General features: G+C 40.0%; 1 protein-coding gene across 3 annotated transcripts in view; it reads left to right on the top strand.

Moving 5' to 3' along the window:
* Tpd52l1 (TPD52 like 1) overlaps positions 1-21,177 on the top strand; it is a 97,292-nt gene that overhangs the window by 55,520 nt on the left and 20,595 nt on the right. For all 3 annotated transcript variants that reach the window (XM_021174187.3, XM_021174186.3, XM_021174185.3), the window contains exons 2-3: positions 3,561-3,676; positions 16,289-16,437. In XM_021174187.3, coding sequence (XP_021029846.1) covers positions 3,561-3,676; positions 16,289-16,437 — 265 coding nt within the window. The remainder of the gene's footprint in view (positions 1-3,560; positions 3,677-16,288; positions 16,438-21,177) is intronic.

Here is a 21,177-nt window from a genome sequence, read left to right as displayed (position 1 = left end):
TTCTTTCTTGGCTGGTTTATCCTTTGAGTAGAGGAAGGCTACTAATTTGTTTGAGTTAATTTTGTATCCAACCACTTTGCTAAAGTTGTTTATCAGGTTTAGGAGTTCTCTGGTGGAATTTTTCAGGTCACTTATGTATTCTATCATATCATCTGCAAATAGTGATATCTTAACTTCCTCCTTTCCAGTTTGTATCCCTTTGACCTCCTTTTGTCATTTAATTGCTCTGGCTAGAACTTCAAGAACTATTGAATAGATAGGGAGAGAGTGGACAGCCTTGTCTTGGCTATTGGTTTGCTGTATAATGCTTTTATTATGTTGAGGTATGGGCCTTGAATTCCTGATCTCTCTAATACTTTTAACATAAGGAAGTATTGTATTTTGTCAAAGGTTTTTATGCCATCTAATAATTTGATCATGTGATTTTTTCTTTGAGTTTGCTTATATAGTGGATTATGTTGATGGATTTCTGTATATTGAATCTTCCATCTCTTATATTCTCTTGGTTAGTCTTACCTGTGAGTTTTTTGTTTGGGTTCTTCAAGTTTTTATTTCTAATTTTTCCTCATGTTTTTGGTTTTGTCTTTGTGGTTCTATTCCTTCTTTAGTATCTTCATCTTTCTCATCATTTTATTCCACTGGTCATATTTTTATAGACTTCATTAAATGATTATCCATTTCTTCTAACATATCTTTGAACATATCCTTTTTTTTTCTTCAAGAGAATAAGACTTTATTGAAATATTAGGTTTAAAAATTTGGGGGCTGGGAAGATGAGATGGCTCAGTGGTTAAGAGCACTGGTTGTTTTTCCATAGCACTTTGGTTCAATAGCACCCACATGGCTACTCATGTTGTCCAGTTCCAGGGGACCTGATGCCTTCATCTGGATCCCAAATGTACTCATACATACTATACATACAAGAAGGAAAAATGAAGTCAACTGTGCTTGACAAACCAGCAATGGTGCCTGGAGACCCTAGATAGGCATCTCTGCCCTGGGCACTTTCTTGTATGCCAGTCCAACAGGGAAACTAACCTGGCCATGTTGGTTCTACTGAGATACCACAACCAAAGAAGCCCAAGAGCATCTATCTAACAATTGTTTACAATTTGAAGGCTAATCCATTTTACCCAGGGTTAACTAGAGCACACAGGCATGGTGCTAGAAGTATTATTTCCTTCTAAACTGGGGACTAAGCAAACATGAACCTTTCGAGTTAATGCACATTACTGGCACACCTGTAATCTCAGCTTCTGGGAGATGAGAGATCCACATCCTTGGTTTGCTAACAGCCAGTTTGGGTTGACAGCCTGTTAAAACCAAACCAAGCCTGCAGCTGGAATTTATTATCCCCTCCCCCAATCTAATTATATACAGTAAGTAGGCTTGGGTCTATTACAGTAATTGATAGGGATCTGGCAAGTGAATATATCCTTAATAGCTATTTTGATGTCCTTTTCTTGTGCTTCAGCTATACTGCATTTCTCAGGGCCTACTGTAGTAGGGTTGCTTGAGACATATGCCATGGGTATAAATGATTATGTTTTTGTGCTGGTGTCTAGGCATCTGGATTTGGGGAGATTGTGATTCTATGTGTTGGTTTATGGTCTTGTCTATATTGTATGGGTCTTTTGTTCCTTGTTTTCTGTTTCCCTTTCTTGTATTGGCTGTGGCTTGTTTGGTAAGGAGTACTTCTAACACCCTGCAAGTGTGTCTCCTGGGGTTCTTGGAAGGAATATATTTCTATGCATCCGACCCTTACATAACAGACTAGGACTGGGCCAGAAGAGCTTGTGTGAAATGGTCCACAGGAAGGAGGAAAACTGGGTCTGCCATGAGGTTTGGCAGAGTCCCCAGAGAGTGCAGTCAGACAGGAGGTACCAGCCCCTCTAAGGAGTTTGCTTGAGGGCTGGAGATGAGACTGGAGAGTTTTAAATGTAGGACAGAAAAGACAGTGAAGACTGCTGAGCCCCATTTTTTCTAAAATAAATAAATAAATAAACTGATCTACATATTCTAGGACCTGATCTTTCATTAATCATTTACATAGAAGATACATTCTGATGTGTGACTTGCCTCTCTGTCTCTGGTAGTGTTTAGGAGAGAGACATTCTTAATCTTTCTTGCATATTTTGCTCTGTGTCTTGTTAGAGAAATCTTGTACTTTCCAAAGGTTGTTATATATGAACTGGTTGTCTTCTAGGATTTTCAGTTTTGTCCTGTGAGTCACGTAGTATGTGTGTATTATTGTTTCCACAGGGATAATACTATTGGCAGGATGGTTATTACAAGACTCTCCTATTACTGCAGATGTATAAATGGTAACTCTGCCACATACCATTTCAAAAATAAGTAAAGTTTCTGAACATATTTGTGGGTATGCTCTGGGTTCTCCAGGCACCACAGGCCAGTGAAAGTGTCAGCCAGATGGCTCAAGGCCCTCCCAGGTATTAAGCATCTTAAGCATGAAGGCCTCTTTATCACACGAAAAAGTTATAGATTGAGTTATTGTGGAGTTAATCTGTGGTACAAGGACAGCATCAGAACCCCAAATGCTTCCCACTTTTTCTTCTCTGGACAACCATGTACTACTGTGTTTCCTTAAAGCATGACTGTTCTAGCCTCTGCATGTTATCAGACCAAAAATAGAAAATATTTTCTGGCCTCAGGGTATTTGTAAGCAAAGTGCATCTAAGCAGTCAGGTCCCATGCCTCCCACTAAAGATTATAAGTTCTCAGTGAAAGGGTTTGTTTTAATTGTATGCATTCATCCATTTTTCCATTCATATTTATTTATGTAATCTGTCATTCAGCTCTGAGTTGGAAAAATAATCAAGTTGCCTTGAGACTGCTGCTGGGAAGGAAGGCTTATCTGAAGTCTCACATCATGTCTCTCTCCCTGGGTGGGCTACAGACTCTACTCCCTGAATCCATGAGACAGTGAAAGGTGAACTTATATGACACAGACAAATTCTATGACAGCTTACTTTGTTCACATTTTTAAAATCATGTATTTTATTTTCAGAATTATGAGTATAAGTATGCATTGGAGAGGGATGTGTACATGTGAGTGCAGGCACCCTGGGAGTCCAGAAGAGGGCATGGGATACCCTCAAGCTGGAGTTTACAGGGAGCTGTGAGCTATCTGAGTCAGGGACTGAACTCAGGCCCTCCATAAGAGTGGTACGTGTTAGTAACCGCTAGACAGGCTCTCCAGCCCCTTGTTTACATTCTGGATACCCCTTTTCATTCACATTTTTTAAAAAAATTGTTTCTTTTGTTTTAGACTTATCAATATTTGCTTTCTTTTGCTTTAGACTTATCAATAAGTGCTGCTTGGAGATCATCACAAGTTTAGGATTAGGGCTTTGTTCTTGGTTTTAGTTTAGTTTTGTTTTCTTTTGTTTTTGGTTGTTTTTTGGGGGGGGGCGGGTGTCAGAATTTTGGTTGGTTTTCAGTGTGAGGGTAAATCAGTATATGGAGTCTTTAGGGTTGCAGAAATGGACAATGGCTGAATGCATAATCCTTACTTTATGCGTTGTCACTTTTGCCTAAAGGCTTGTTGGAGACGGAACCGCTACAAGGAAGAGATGGGGATGCAGTAGGCAGTGCTGACTTCTCTAGCATGCTCTCTGAGGAGGAGAAGGAAGAGCTAAAGGCAGAGTTAGTTCAGGTATGTTTAGCAATCTTCTCTTTCTACCTTTAGTTCACACCAGGACCCATATTGCAATTGTGCTATCTTTCCTGTAATAAATAATAAATAATAAATGGATACACTGCAGAATGATTCATTTTTCCAAGGTGTTTTTGTAATGCTGGCAGTGGTAAAGTGGGTGGCTATACTGCTTTCATATTGTTATACTAACAATAACAGTTAGTGTTAAGTATGTGCTTCTTGTTTTCCTTAGTATGGAGATGTTGTGTGACTGTTAATCACTTATGAACCAGATGGAATGTATTGAAAACCATGGCACAAATCAGGTGTGAGGTTGCACATGCTTGTTAATCTCGCTTTCAGGAATCTGGGGCAAGAAGATGAAGAACTGGAGGTCAGCTTGGGATATGGGATGAATTCTAGGCTAGCTTGGGCTACATAATCAGACCTTGTCTCAAAAAACATAACCAAAGTAACCGCAACACAGGTGTAACCTCGAGAGGAATTCTTCAAAATTTTTATTATTTAAATGAAAATTTCAATCATGAGAGCAGCTAGTTGGACTCTTTTGCACAAGAATAAGGCCCTGGGAGTGGGGAAATAAGCTACAATTAATTAGGGTTTAATTAGAACTTTAGCAGCTGTTGTAGGAGCCCATCCTAGAGAAAATGCCAGGCTCATCCTATATACAGGTCTGTAGCGAGCCTTTTGTTGGTGGTCTCTTCTCAACCATTGACTCACTGCGTAGAGGTTGTGATGGTTTGTATATTCTTGGACCAGGGAATGGAACCATTTGGAGGTTTGGACTTGTTGGAATAGATGTGACCTGGTTGGACTAGGTGTATCACTGTGGGTGTGGGCTTAAGACCCTCACCCTAGTTGCCTGGAAGTCAGTCTTCTGCTAGCAGCCTTTGGATGAAGACATAGAACTCTCAGCTCTGCCTGTGCCATGCCTGCCTGGATGCTGCCATGCTCCCACCTTGATGATAATGGACTGAACCTCTGAACCTGTAAGCCAGCTGTTGTTTTGTGCTTTGGAGTTTTGATTATTATGTGACGGGAGGAATTTCTTTTCTGGTCCAATCTATTTGGAGTTCTGTAGGCTTCTTGTATGTTCATGGGCATCTCTTTCTTTAGGTTGGGGAAGTTTTCTTCTTTAATTTTGTTGAACATACTTACTGGCTCTTTAAGTTGGGAATCTTCACTCTCTTCTATACCTATTATCCTTAGATTTGGTCTTCTCATTGTGTCCCAGATTTCCTGGATGTTTTGCATTAAGAGCTTTTTGCATTTTGCATTTTCTTTGACTGTTGTGTCAATGTTTTCCATAGTATCTTCTGCACCTGAGATTCTCTCTTCTATCTCTTGTATTCTGTTGGTGATGCTCCTGATCTCTTTCCTAGATTTATCTATCTTCAACGTTATCTCCTTGTGTGATTTCTTCATTGTTTCTATTTTCATTTTTAGATCTTGGATGGTTTTGTTCAATTTCTTCCCCTGTTTGGTTGTGTTTTCCTGTAATTCTTTAAGGGATTTTTTGTGTTTCCTCTTCAATGGCTTCTACCTCTTTACCTGTGTTCTACTGTATTTCTTTAAGGGAGTTATTTATGTCCTTCTTAAAGTCTTTTATCATCATCATGATATGTGATTTTAAATCAGAGTCTTGCTTTTGTGGTATGTTGGGAAGTCCTGGGCTCACTGTGGTGGTAAAACTGGCTTGTGATGGTGACAAGTAGCCTTGGTTTCTGTTGCTTATGTTCCTGTCCTTGCCTCTTGCCATCTGCTCATCTCTGGTTTTATGTGGTCTTGCTGTCTCTGACTGTGACTTTTCCCTACTGCAATCCTGTGTGTCAGTACTCCTGGGTCAGCTCCAGGTTGCAGACAGAAACCAGAAGGATCTTGTCCCCAGCTGTTCCTTGGCTCCTGTGTCATGATGGCTCTGGGAGGTTCCATCTTGGGCCAGGATTTTGAACCTGTGATTACAGGTGTGTTGACACTCCTGGGAGACCAGCTCTCTCCTGCTGGTATTTGAGTATGCACCAATGTGGTACAGGATCAGCTCCAGGTGCAGAGGGAAACCCGAATGCTCCTGTCCTAGGCTGTTCCTCCGTTCCTGTGTCCTGAGAGTTCTGAGTGGGTCCCTCAGCAGCAGCAGTGGTGGTCTTACCTGCACTCACAGGTTTGTCAGCATTCTTGGGAGGCCAGCTCTCTCCTGGTGGTATTTGGGTATGGAGTGCTATGGCATAGGATCAGCTCTCTGCTGAAACCATCTTAATATTTTATCAGCAACAAATAGTTTCCATTCATTCATTCATTCATTCATTCACTACTGCTTATGGTTTTCTTTTTTTTTTTTAAATATTTTTTGTTAGGTATTTTCCTCATTTACATTTCCAATGCTATCCCAAAAGTCCCCCATACCCTCCCCCCGACTCACCTACCCACTCACTCCAACTTTTTGGCCCTGGCGTTCCCTGTACTGGGGCATATAAAGTTTGCATGTCCAATGGGCCTCTCTTTCCAGTGATGGCCAAATAGGCCATCTTTTGATACATAGGCCATCTTTTGATACATATGCAGTCAAGAGCTCCAGGGTACTGGTTAGTTCATATGGTTGTCTTGCTAACCATATTTAATCAGTTAAAATTACTCATTTAGTCATACATGCTTCTCACATGGAGATTCATGTGAATATATATATAGTCAATTCCAGGCCGGCCAATGTTATATAGTAAGAACTTGTCTCAAATAAATAAATATTTAAATATTTAAAAGAAATCAAAGAACCAATTATCCATTTCTATTGAAGAATAATTTTAAACTGAGGGAGAAATAATCTTTTTTTAAAAATTAAAAAAAAATTTATTATGTATTTTCTTCATTTACATTTCCAGTGCTATCCCAAAAGTGCCCCATACCCACCCACCCCACTCCCGTACCCACCCACTCCCACTTCTTCGCCCTGGCGTTCCCCTGTACTGAGGCATATAAAGTTTGAACGACCAATGGGCCTCTCTTTCCACTGAGGGCCGACTAGGCCATCTTCTGATACATATGCAGCTAGAGACACGAGCTCCGGGGGTACTGGTTAGTTCATATTTTTGTTCCACCTATAGGGTTGCAGATCCCTTTAGCTCCTTGGGTACTTTCTCTAGCTCCTCCATTGGAGACCCTGTGATCCATCCAATAGCTAACTTGAGTATCCACTTCTGTGTTTGCTAGGCCCTGGCAAAGTCGCACAACAGAAAGCTATATCAGGGTCCTTTCAGCCAAATCTTGCTAGTGTGTGCAATGGTGTCAGCGTTTGGAGGCTGATTATGGGATAGATCCCAGGATATGGCAGTCTCTAGATGATCAGTCCTTCTATCTCACCTCCAAACTGTGTCTCTGTAACTCCTTCCATGGGTGTTTTGTTCCCAATTCTAAGAAGGGGCAAAGTGTCCACACTTTGGTCTTCATTCTTCTTGAGTTTCATGAGTTTCACAAATTGTATTTTATATCTTGGGTATTCTAAGTATCTGGGCTAATATCCACTTATCAGTGAGTATATATCATGTGAGTTCTTTTGTGATGGGATTACCTCACTCAGGATGATGCCCTCCAGGTCCATCCATTTGCCTAGGAATTTCATGAATTCATTCTTAGCTGAGTAGTACTCCATTGTGTAAATGTACCACATTTTCTGTATCCATTCCTCTGTTGAGGGACATCTGGGTTCTTTCCAGCTTCTGGCTATTATAAATAAGGCTGCTATGAACATAGTGGAGCATGTGTCCTTCTTACCAGTTGGAACATCTTCTGGATATATGCCCAGGAGAGGCATTGCTGGATCCTCCAGTAGTACTATGTCCAATTTTCTGAGGAACCGCCAGACTGATTTCCAGAGTGGTTGTACAAGCTTGCAATCCCACCAACAATGAAGGAGTGTTCCTCTTTCACCACATCCTCGTCAGCATCTGCTGTCACCTGAATTTTTGATCTTAGCCATTCTGACTGGTGTGAGATGGAATCTCAGGATTGTTTTGATTTGCATTTCCCTGATGATTAAGGATGCTGAACATTTTTTCAGGTGCTTCTCAGCCAGTCGGTATTCCTCAGGTGAGAATTCTTTGTTAAACTCTGCATCCCAATTTTTAATGGGGTTATTTGATTTTTTGGAGTCCACCTTCTTGAGTTCTTTATATATATTGGATATTATTCCCCTATCTGATTTAGGATAGGTAAAGATCCTTTCCCAATCTGTTGGTGGCCGTTTTGTCTTATTGACAGTGTCTTTTGCCTTACAGAATCTTTCCAATTTTATGAGGTCCCATTTGTTGATTCTCGATCTTACAGCACAAGGCATTGCTATTCTCTTCAGGAATTTTCCCCCTGTGCTCATATCTTCGAGGCTTTTCCCCACTTTCTCCTCTATAAGTTTCATTGTCTCTGATTTTATGTGGAGTTCCTTAATATACTTATATTTGACCTTAGTACAAGGAGATAAGAATGGATCAATTCACATTCTTCTGCATGATAACTGCCAGTTGTGCCCGCTCCATTTGTTGAAAATGCTGTCTTTTTTCCACTGGATGGTTTTAGCTCCCTTGTCAAAGATCAAGTGACCATAGGTCTGTGGGTTCATTTCTGGGTCTTCAGTTCTATTCCATTGGTCTACTTGTCTGTCACTATACCAGTACCATGCAGTATTTATCACAATTGCTCTGTAGTAGAGCTTTAGGTCAGGCATAGTGATTCCACCAGAGTTTCTTTTATCCTTGAGAAGAGTTTTTGCTATCCTAGGTTTTTTGTTATTCCAGATGAATTTGCAGATTGCCCTTTCTAATTCCTTGAAGAATTGAGTTGGAATTTTGATGGGGATTGCATTGAATCTGTAGATTGCTTTTGGCAAGATAGCCATTTTTACTATATTGTTCCTGCCAATCCATGAGCATGGGAGATCTTTTCATCTTCGGAGATCTTCTTTAATTTCTTTCTTCAGAGACTTGAAGTTTTTATCATATAGATTTTTCACTTCCTTAGTTAGAGTCACTCCAAGGTATTTTATAATATTTGTGACTATTGAGAAGGGTGTTGTTTCCCTAATTTCTTTTTCAGCCTGTTTATCCTTTGTGTAGAGAAAGGCCATTGACTCGTTTGAGTTAATTTTATATCCAGTTACTGTACTGAAGCTGTTTATCATGCTTAGGAGTTCTCTGGTGGAATTTTTAGGGTCACTTATATATACTATCATATCATCTGCAAAAAGTGATATTTTGACTTCTTCCTTTCCAATTTGTATTCCCTTGAGCTCCTTTTGTTGTCGAATTGCTCTGGCTAGGACTTCAAGTACAGTCTTGAATAGGTAGGGAGAAAGTGGGCAGCCTTGCCTAGTCTCTGATTTTAGTGGGATTGCTTCCAGCTTCTCGCCATTTACTTTGATGTTGGCTACTGGCCTGCTGTAGATTGCTTTTATCATGTTTAGGCATGGGCTTTGAATTCCTGATCTTTCCAAGACTTTTATCATGAATGGGTGTTGGATTTTGTCAAATGCTTTCTCTGCGTCTAAGGAGATGATCATGTTTTTTTTGTCTTTGATTTTGTTTATATAGTGGATTACATTGATGGATTTCCGTATATTAAACCATCCCTGCATCCCTGGAATGAAACCCACTTGTTCAGGATCTATGATTGTTTTGATGTGTTCTTGGATTCGGTTAGCGAAATTTTTATTGTGGGTTTTTGCATCTATATTCATAAGGGACATTGGTCTGAAGTTCTCTATCTTAGTTGGGTCTTTCTGTGGTTTAGGTATCAGAGTAATTGTGGCTTCATAGAATGAATTGGGTAGAGTACCTTCTGCTTCTATTTTGTGAAATAGTTTGTGAAGAACTGGGATTAGATCTTCTTTGAAGGTGTGATAGAACTCTGCACTGAAACCATCTGTTCCTGGGCTTTTTTGGTTGGGAGACTATTAATGACTGCTTCTATATCTTTAGGGGATATAGGACTGTTTAGATCATTAACCTGATCCTGATTTAACTTTAGTATCTGGTATCTGTTAGAAATTTGTCCATTTTACCCAGGTTTTCCAGTTTTGTTGAGTATAGCCTTTTGTAGAAGGATCTGATGGTGTTTTGGATTTCTTCAGGATCTGTTGTTATGTCTCCCTTTTCATTTCTGATTTTGTTAATTGGGATGCTGTCCCTGTGCCCCCTAGTGAGGGGTTTATCTGGCTAAAGGTTTATCTATCTTGTTGATTTTCTCACAGAACCAGCTTCTCCTTTGGTTGATTCTTTGAATAGTTCTTTTTGTTTCTACTTGGTTGATTTCTCCCCTAGTTTGATTACTTCCTGCCCTCTAATCCTCTTGGGTGAATTTGCTTCCTGTTGTTCTAGAGCTTTTAGGTGTGTTGTCAATCTGCTTGTGTGTGCTCTCTCTAGTTTCTTTTAGGAGGCACTCAGAGCTAAGAGTTTTCGTCTTAGCAATGCTCTCATTGTGTCCCATAAATTTGGGTATGTTGTGGCTTCATTTTCATTAAAGTCTAAAAAATCTTTAATTTCTTTCTTTGTCCTTCCTTGACCAAAGTATCATTGAGAAGAGTGTTGTTCAGTTTCCATGTGAATGTTGGCTTTCTATTATTTATGTTGTTATTGAAGATCAGCCTTAGTCCATGGTGATCTGATAGGATGCATGGGACAATTTCAATGTTTTTGTATCTGTTGAGGCCTGTTTTGTGACCAATTATATGGTCAATTTTGGAAAAGGTACCATCAGGTGCTGAGAAGGTATATTCTTTTATTTTAGGTTAAAATGTTCTGTAGATATCTGTTGAATCCATTTGTTTCATAACTTCTCTTGGTTTTGCTGTGTCCCTGTTTAGTTTCTGTTTCCATGATCTGTGCATTGATGAAAGTAGTGTGTTGAAGTCTCCCACTATTATTGTGTGATGTGCCATCTGTGCTTTGAGGTTTACTAAAGTTTCTTTAATGAATGTGGTGCCCTTGTATTTGGAGCATAGATATTCAGAATTGAGAGTTCCTCTTGGACGATTTTACCTTTGATGAGTATGAAGTGCCCCTCCTTGTCTTTTTTGATGACTTTGGGTTGGAAGTCGATTTTATTCGATATTAGAATGGCTACTCCAGCTTGTTTCTTCAGTCTATTTGCTTGCAAAATTGTTTTCCAGCCTTTCACTCTGAGGTAGTGTCTGTCTTTTTCCCTGAGATGTGTTTCCTGTAATCAGCAAAATCTTGGGTCCTGTTTGTGTAGCCAGTCTCTTAGTCTATGTCTTTTTATTGGGGAATTGAGTCCATTGATATTAAGAGATATTAAGGAAAAGTAATTGTTGCTTCCTATTATATTCGTTTCTAGAGTTGGCATTCTGTTCTTGTGGCTGTCTTCTTTTAGGTTTGTTGAAGGATTACTTTCTTGCTTTTTCTAGGGCCTGGTTTCCATCTTTGCATTCTTTTTTGTTTTTGTTTTTTTTGTTTTTTGTTTTTTTGTTTTTTCTGTTATTATCCTTTGAAGGGCTGGATTCGTGGAAAGATAATGTGTGAATTTGGTTTTGTTGTGGAATACTTTGGTTTCTCCTTCTATGGTAATTGAAATTTAGCTGGGTATAATAGCTTGGACTGGCATTTGTGTTCTTTTAGTGTCTTTATTACATCTGTCCAGGATATTCTGGCTTTCATAGTCTCTGGTGAAAAGTCTGGTGTAATTCTGATAGGCCTGCCTTTATATGTTACTTGACACTTTTCCCTTATTGCTTTTAATATTCTATCTTTATTTAGTGCATTTGCTGTTCTGATTATTATGTGTCAGGAGGAATTTCTTTTTTGGTCCAGTCTATTTGGAGTTCTGTAGGCTTCTTGTATGATCATGGGCATGTCTTTCTTTAGGTTTGGGAAGTTTTCTTGTATAATTTTGTTGAAGATATTTGCTGGCCCTTTAAGTTGAAAATCTTCATTCTCATCAACTCCTATTATCCTTAGGTTTGGTCTTCTCATTGTGCCCTGGATTTCTTGGATGTTCTAGTTAGGATCTTTTTGCATTTTGCATTTTCTATGATTGTTGTGCCGATGTTATCTATGGAATCTTCTGCATGTGAGATTCTCTCTTCCACCTATTGTATTCTGTTGTTGATTTTAGCTTCTATGATTCCAGATTTCTTTCCTAGGCTTTCTATCTCCAGTGTTGCCTCACTTTGGGTTTTGTTTATTGTGTCAACTTCCGTTTTTGGGTCTAGTATTGTTTTGTTCATTTCCATCACCTGTTTGCATGTGTTTTCCTCTTTTTCTTTAAGGACTTGTAACTCTATAGAAGTGTTCTCCTGTATTTCTTTAAGTGAGTTATTAAAGTCCTTCTTGATGTCCTCTACCATCATCATGAGATATGCCTTTAAATCCGGGTCTAGCTTTTCGTGTGTGTTGGGTTGCCCAGGACTGGGAGAGTTGGGAGTGCTGAGTTCTGATGATGGTGAGTGGTCTTTGTTTCTGTTAGTAAGTTTTTTTTTTTTTTTTTTTTTTTTTTTTTTTTTTTGGTTTTTCGAGACAGGGTTTCTCTGTGTAGTCGTGGCTGTCCTGGAACTCACTCTGTAGCCCAGGCTGGCCTCGAACTCAGAAATCCGCCTGCCTCTGCCTCCCAAGTGCTGGGATTAAAGGCGTGCGCCACCATGCCCGGCCTGTTAGTAAGTTTCTTACGTTTGCCTTTTGCCATCTGTTAATCTCTGGAGTTAGTTGTTATAGTTGTCTCTGGTTAGAGATTGTTCCTCTCTTGATTCTGTTAGCTTCTATCAGCAGACCTGGGATACTAGCTCTCTCCTCTGAGTTTCAGTGGTCAGAGCACTCTCTGCAGGCAAGCTCTCCTCTTACAGGGAAGGTTCACAGATATGTGGCATTCAGACCTCCCTTCCGGTAGAAGAAGAAGGCTCGAAACAGGACCTGTCCCAGAAGCTGTGTTGCTTTGACCTGTGACAGAAGCTGTCCTCTATGGACCTTGACGGTGTCTGCCGAACCCTCATCCAAGGTGACCCAGTGCTTTCGCAGACCTGAAGGGACTTGTGACTCTAGTTAGGCCTGGTTTCCTGCTTTTCTAATGCTGTCTCAGGTCCGGCGGGGATTGGATTGGAACAGAAGTTGTGTTCCACTCACTGGTGGTCCTAAGATAGCGTGGAGAGTCCTCTAGGGGACCTTGGGTGTGTCCACCGACTCCGTGCCCAAGGTGACCTGGTGCTGGTGCTGACCAGAAGGCGACAAAATATTCTAAATGCTTTGACCAATGTGATTTACCTGCACTTAATCTAGATTTGATGTGACAAAGAGAAATGTAGACTGTACATGTCGCCTGCAGCAGACTCTCTGGGGGTACTTATTAGATATTATAAGATGTCTGGCCTTGCTTGACTTACTTCAAGATATTTGAGATAATGAAAGAGGGCTACATACATGGGATCCTGTATTTTATATATGCCCTCAGGGTAATTTTTATGAGCTGCTGTTAAGTCACTGCTATCATTGAACTCTCACTCCTCAGGGCTATCAGGGCTATGCTCTTTGGGTTTATAGTTTCAGAAATTTTAATCCATGGTTGTTTGACCATATTGCTGTAGGCCTATGGTGATATATATATATATATATATATATATATATATATATATATATCCACATACACATACAATCTTCTCTTCCTATATATATAGTGGAAGAGAAGATTGCTCACATCATGGTGGGCTAGAAGTCACTGGAAGAAGCCAGCATTCCATCATCCTTGATGGCACATGCAGACTCTCCCTCCCGATAGGGTCCTCTTTACAAACTTTCCATCCTCTCCCAGGCTGGAAATCATGATGCTGACATATGGGCCTTTGAGGGCATGCTCCAGATCCAAACTATAGAAACTGTGAGTGATAACTAGTGAGAAGTGTCCAAATTTTATTAAGAACTCCAATGCAAATTTTCTTTTACCCTTTTCTCTCCCTTACCACACAAAAGTAATTCACTGTGCTTCTGCAGCTTTATGGGAGGCTGAAATAGCAAGAGAGGTTAGCCCTTTCTCCTTCTCTACACTGGTAATTTATTTCTGCAAGTTAAATTGTTCCCCAAGATTTGTTATCACACAGTAGATACTACAGAAACATCCTACACATCATCCCACCCCAATAAAGAACAAGTAGTTTCAGTAACTCAAAACAAAAAAGAGCAGGACACCTGAAGCTATCAAAGAGTCAAGGAAGACATGGCACTCAAGCATTTTCTCTGGTAAAAGAACAGTAGATTCTTAAGCAGCAGATGACATACAGGAAGGCACTTTGACAAAGATGAAGATGTAGAATATAACATGATAATCAAGAAGAGAGAAATGTGGTTTTAAAATAACAGCATGTTCTAAGACACAGGGAGACTAAAGCATGTGCCGCCCGGGTGGGGAGGGGAGGGGTCTGAGTATCCTCCTTCTGTAGTTATCTGTCTAAGCATGCATACATACAGAAGACACAATCATCAAGAAAAAGACATGCTTCTACTGATTATGAACACATATGAAATGTGTGATTCAGTCTCTTTTCTGGAAAGGTTTCTAAGAACATTCAGAAACATTTAATGACTATGTAAATTGGATAACATGAACCCTTCAAGAACATTTCCCTGATAGTAAAAGCCACAAGCTATTGCTCTTTCATAGTGTGCTATTTAAGATGCTTCTAATCTGTACTTGTGCATCTTTTCCTGAAGTGATTATCTGTGTCAGATTATCTGTGTTGCTCCCCATCTGGCAGAGCAACTCAGTAGGACAGTACATGTTTATCATGCATGAATCTACAAGTTCAATCCTCACCATGGCAAAAACAGAAGAAAATCAGAACATGATTCCCACTGTTTAGCACTGGGAAAAAGTCTTCCTGTGCCAGAGAAAAGACAGCTTGTTCTCCAATAATGCAAGGAATGTGCTTGCAGTGTGCCTGGCAGGGCTAGCCACAAGTTGTGGTCAGAGGTTCAGCAATATTTTGAATGTAAATGAGATGAAGCTCCCCATTTTAAAAATTCAGAACTCTAAGGATCTGGCAGATCTGTCACACATGGAGGACTGAGGACATCCTCAAGAAGACTTGCCTTGCTGAAGGAAAGCACAGTTTTGTGCACTCCAGAAGCAGAGCCGGGAGAGTAATGCAGAGCCAGGAGAGTAATCGCTAATATCAGAGTTCTCCCCATAGTTGTAATACAAAGTATGGCATATAGTTAAGTCAGACTTTGGGAAGCTTAAATTTATGTGATAGGATATTATAATTCCCCAAACTGAGAGTATTTTAAGTCATTTCGTTGCTAGAAAATAACTTGCAAAGACAACTTTATAGTGGTCTACTTGTGCACAACTGGGGGGTGGGGGGAGGGTGTGCAGCAACACGGGTCAGTAGCAAATAATTGTGCTAAGTGAAAGAAGCCAAACAAAATGAATACGCACAGCATTATAACGTGATTTTATAACATTATTGAAACTGCAAATTCAACTCTAGTGAAAGAAGAAATGTTAGCAGTTGCCTAGTGAGGCCAAGAGTTAGGGGGACTGGGAATAACTGGGGAAAGGAAACTACAAAGAATGGCTAGGAGGTTATATATATATATATTTTTTCAGGCGCCAGTAGTAGGGGACGACAGCGTCGATACATACATACATACAAACATGCAAACATCCATATATGCATATGTGTACATATGTATATATATATATATAATTTTTGTAAACATATATTACATGGATATATATGCTTATACAGACATAAATTGCGTATTTAGATGCATGCGTAAATAGATTGCGTATTTACAGCTCCATGCCAATAAATCTTTAAAGAGAACATAACCTGAATCATGTTCTTGCATGCATTCTTATCCTTCTTGTTCCTCCCATTATATGGCACTGGCTTGGAAAAAGCACAGTGTTGGCCAGATTTATTTATATTACCAGTATGGTAACATGTCTGGCAAAACTAAGCAAACATTAGATAGTAACACATGAAAAGAAGTTATTTTGTTAACTAGTATGAGAGCTACAACAAGACATCATAGTAGGGCAGTGAGGTGACTCCATCAGTAAGGGCAGCACGGGCACCAGCTACAAGGTGACAACCAGACTCTGAGTCCCAGGACCCACATATTAGAAGGAGAGAACTAACTTCCATGAATAATCCTCAGACTTCCACACACGAGCCTTAGCATGTTTACACCCACAGGATACAGCTCACTTCTCCAAATATGCACATTAATAAATCTAATAAAATGCCAATTTCCTAGTAGGCTTCCTGATGATTTTTATTTTCTTGTATATCTTGGTGCCCAATCTAAACCATTCAGAAGGGACACTGAGTACCCTAGGAATGTTAAACCTAAGCATTCTATACCCAGTTTGAGTTTCAGAGAGTGGACTGTCATTTGCATGGTGGGATTTGGGACTGACATCATTAGGCGCCTAACAGGATTCAGGCAGTCCGCTGAGGTCATTCTTCAAGGTCACTCCGTGGTAAGGTCACATTGAAAAGTCAATCCGCGTGGTCACTCCATGGGGTTGCTTGTTGAGGTCACTTAGCTGAGGCATTCCAATCTGTGGAAATACACTTTTCACCCTCTCTGATGTTTTCACCATTTTTTCTCTCACCTCTAGCTAGAAGACGAAATCACAACATTACGACAAGTTTTGTCAGCAAAAGAAAGACATCTGGTTGAGATCAAACAGAAACTCGGCATGAATCTGATGAATGAGTTAAAGCAGAACTTCAGCAGGAGCTGGCACGACATGCAGACCACGACTGCGTGAGTATCTTCCAGAACTTGAGTTAAGTTAGGGAGTTTTCAGTCCCGCCCCGCTTCCGCTTCCGGGTTTCCTCTTTGGCTTCTCCTACAAGGTTGATTTGGTGCTTCTAGCATGAAGACGATATTTTCTTTAGGAGCAAGGTAAAGAAGTATGAGTGATTATTAAATATATTGTGTGTAAAGTAAACTATAAAAGAACTTCCTTCAATAAACCGTTGTTGATCAAGACTCTTAATTCCAGGAGCTAAGGATGGATGTAGCTCAGCTGGTGCTTGCCTAGATACGGGAAATTCTGGGCTCAGTCGCTAACGCTGCATGAGGGTGTGCTGGGCGTTCTTTCCCTTCTAACACTGGAGAAGTAGAGATAGGAGGATCAGAAATTCAAGGGCATCCTCAGCTATAAACCAATTTAGACACCAGCCTGAGAAACACCAGACTTTGCCACAAAAACCAACCAAACAACTCAATTTAGACTACTTTTATTGTTGTTTCATTTTTAGATTTTATTATAAAAATTTTGCAAAAGATAATTATACTGAAATTAACCTGATCCAAAGTCTATATATCGCAGTTACCTTCTACACAGCTTGAATAGTCATTTGAAAAAGATGCTGTGTACACTGGATTTTATTCTTTCACTATCAAATATATTTTTATTCACATATCCACCACCAAACCCCAAAATTCTGTGACAGAGTTAGGACTACCAAAACAAGTAGCTTTATATCATCTTTCATAATTGTGTCCATTATCCAAATTCAGTTCCTCTGTATCCTCTAACGTTCAGCCTTTCTTGTTCGTCTTTCTACATGTTATGTCCCCCCCCCAACACACACACACATTTATTTGGGGGTAGATTTTGTATAAGAGGGGAATATGAAATATTTTTATTTCAGACATTGTGTGACCTCACTTAATACTACACACTAAGTCCATCCATTTTTCTGAAAATTTTCTGATTACATTTTCTTTAGAGTTAACTAGATAGTATTCCATTAGTTCATGGGTGTGTATTAGATTTTCATTATCCATTTATCTGTTGATGAATAATTAGCTTGATTCCAACTCATTGCTATAGTGAATAAAGCAGCAATAAACCCAGGGTGCAAATATCTCTGTGATAGGTAGTGGGGTTCTCTGGATATGAAATAGCTGGGTCATATGTAGGTTCTATTTTTTTTTCTTCATTATTTTTTTAATTAGGTATTTTCTTCATTTACATTTCCAATGCTACCCCAAAAGCTCCCCAAACCTTCCCCCCACCTTCCATACCCCCCACTCCCTGTTCTATTTTTAATATTTGGAAAATATCAAAACAGATTTTCACAATGGTGCATTAATTTGCACCCCACCAATAGTGAATAAATATTCTTATCTTTCCACACCTTTTCCAACATTTGTTGTCAGATTTGTTGATGTTAGCCATTCTGACTGGAGGGAATTGGTAGCTCATTATCTTCTGGGAATGGGCAGAAGGTTCCCAAGAAATCAGGAGCTGCCTCTTTGCACACTTGTTACCATTCTGTCTGATCCTATAACCGTGGTGTTTGCTAATTATCATGGGATGGTAAGACCAGGTGACTTGGCATTGGGATGGGACTTCTTGATATTTAAACTATTTTTCTTGTTAGGTGATCTTATATGAGAAAAGGTTTTTACCTAAGAGATTTTTCTTCTTTTTTGTGTATTGAGTATTAGTAAATGATACGCAATCACAGGGACTTCCTGTCCAAAACCTTAACTTTAACCCCAAGTTCAACCACTGAGACTCTTTGTCTTTGACTTATACATTTCTTGCCTGCTCCATTCAGTGAAATATAAAGATCCTGTCTTCATCTATGTCTGATACCTGTGGGAATCAGTCAGTAATCTGAGCTTCTGATTTTGCCTTTTGGTGACCAGTACCACTGAGTTGCCCTGATAGTGTATGTCTGAACAACTTCCCTCTGGGGTATAGGAAGGATTGTTTCATCTGGCCTCCATAATCATTTCAGGGATTAGATAACCAAATATGGACAGAGTACTTTTGTGGCTGAAGATGGGGAGAAAGAAGAGGAGGGAATAGTTGTGTACCGTGTGTCCATAGAGTCAAGCTGTGATGGGGACAGCAAGAGGGAGAGGCATATGTATCTTGAATGTGGAATTACAGCAGGTAGGTTGTAGGAGAAGTGTTCTAGCCTAGTCATATGGGAAAGAATGGGTAGTCTCTGTTTCTTGAGTTTGAAGAAGAAATTGGTGTAGCCAAGCAGTCTACTTGGTGTATAAAATGAATAGCACAGATTCAATGCCTGGGGTTATGGAGTTTACAATATAATCAGAGAGATAAGAGTTTTGTTTGTTTTTTCATGAATAATAAATACAGAGCACTGTGGGGATGTAAATTGGGATAGGAGTTTTGCCTGGGGATAATACCCCTCTAGGGACAAAGCAGGGTTTCCAAGGAGTCCCCAAATGTAATCAGTCTGAGAGAGACGGGTAGTGACTCTTGAGAGTGACACACACTGGTTATGGTTCAGCAGGAACTATAGGTTCTACCCCCTAGGGAGAACATCTAGTTAGTGTGTTTGCTCAGTTAATAGAGTTACCTTCCTTCTGCAGGGAATAGAGAGCTGTCAAAGGGTCCTAACCAGTCATTTATCTAACAAGTGCTAATGATTGTCTACTGTTAGGCATATATTACCTAGAGGCTAATCTAGACTCTAGGATAATAGGATTGGCATGGTGCTTACTTTTAATTCAGTGTTGAAAGGGGAAAAGAAAATTGAGCAAGGAACAAGTAATGAAGTAAGCAAGCAAGGAGCTGCCCCGGGAGGAATTACCAGGATGGGCTATGACAAAGCCAGCATCGGGTGATTTGCCAGTGAGCAACAGAGGAGAGGGTGGAAGCTGCTGGGATGGAGTCCCAGTCAAGAAAATCTTGCTTGAGACCCTGATTTCAGCTGAGACTTGGAAGACTGGAAATGTCCAGTGTTAAATGCTCTAGGGAAGAACTTTCAGGGTGAGAAAACGTTGATACAAAGACTCTGAGGCAGGAGCTAGCTTTTCAGTTTTAGTGAGTCCAAAAATGTCTCTTAAAAAGTCTAGACAGTATGTCTGTAGTGTATTGAGACTAGAGTGAGAGTTTAATGCCAAGGGCTTTAGATGCTACTGGAAGATTTGGAACAGGAAATGACCTGAGTTGATGTACATGTATGGATCATTAACATTAGATTATGTAGTAGATCGTGGAGGGGTAAGGGTGTTAGGATAAAGTGATGGAAAGGTACCTTTGTCGGTCACACCATGCAACAGACCTAGAGTAGGAAGTTTATTGAGGGAAGGGGGAGAACTAAAGGGTGTCTTGGAGTAGCTAGAGGGAAAGAGAGAGCAAACATGACAAAGAAAAGAGGAGGGCGAGGGAGGGTGGGAACACATGAGCAAGACTGAGGTGACCCAGGCCTTTTATGTGCCTCACCTGGCAATGGCAGTTGATGACACAAACTGCTGCTGCTGAGTCACTGAAGGGCAGGTTGGCAGAGTGCATAATTTACACAATGGGTGGGAGTTGGAAAATCATTTCTGAGACTATTGCAAGAGAGAGACATGGAGCAGGGGAAGGATCTGGAGGTGAGTCTGACAAGAAGTCCCAATGGTTTGGAGGTAAATGCGGAGGGAAGCAGTGATCAAATGAGACCCTCTTGTATGCTTGGATTACACAATACCCATTCCACTTGCCTCAATGTCAGGAGAACATTTCTCTCATGGGCTGCAGATATGTCAGCTTGGATTCTGTGTACACAGAGAAAGAGACCATGTCAGTACAGGGTGATATGGAGTGAGGATTTAATAAGTTAAATATTGTAGGGAGATGATGTCCAATGCTTTGTTGGCCTGTGGTAACTCTATGCTATCATTAGGAAAACTGAGACACAGAGGTAGATCTGACACTCAATGAATGACCCATTTTGAAATTTTTGAACTACCCCATAAGTAAATTTCAGACAGAGAGGATAACTTGACAAAAGTTAAAGCCAGAGATGTGTGCGTGCATACATGAGTGTGCGTGTGTGTGTGTGTGTGTGTGTGTGTGTGTGTATTTAGTCATTTGCTCATGGGTATCATTGTTAGACTGGCCTTGGAGATTATATGATAAGTCCAATGTCTGTGGTTTCACTAACCTTTAAGAATGAAGATGAACTCCTCTTAGTAGAGAAGAGCCAACCTTATTAGAGCCTCTCCTTACCAGTGAAGAGCAAACAGTTTATCAGCTGTATAATTTTAGGAGAAAGTCTTCGACTAACCCTATTTCCTTGGCTGCTGATAGTTGAGGAGGGAGCTTATAATATGTTGGGAATAAAAAAAATATTTCTCCCTGAATTAATTAAATACCAGTCTTAGGCATTCATGACTCCCATCCTACCACACATTCTGTTGGACACAAATGTGGAGACTAGAGAATGTGATGAGCTGTAGCAAGTTAGCTGCGAAAAATTAGACTTCAAAGCACTGCAAAGGGTTTCAGCTCTCAGAGAACAAGTGTGATGCCCAGAGGTGATACTTTGCATAATGATTAGGCAATCACGACCTATTTAATTTGATTAATAATGAAAAGAAAAATCCATGTATGCTAATGAAATATCTTGGCATGTTTTCCTCAGCAATGGGATTCAAATTGCTATAAGACCCAAGTGAGTAAGAATAATAACATAATGGATGCAGATCATCTCCTTTATAGAAATAGTTCAGGAATACAGAAGCAGG

Source organism: Mus caroli, unplaced genomic scaffold, assembly GCF_978045245.1.
Source record: "Mus caroli unplaced genomic scaffold, Mus_caroli_1 scaffold_9, whole genome shotgun sequence".
NCBI classification, from domain to species: domain Eukaryota; kingdom Metazoa; phylum Chordata; class Mammalia; order Rodentia; family Muridae; genus Mus; species Mus caroli.
Note: the sequence above shows the minus strand (reverse complement) of the source record. Positions and strands in the feature narration are given on the sequence as shown.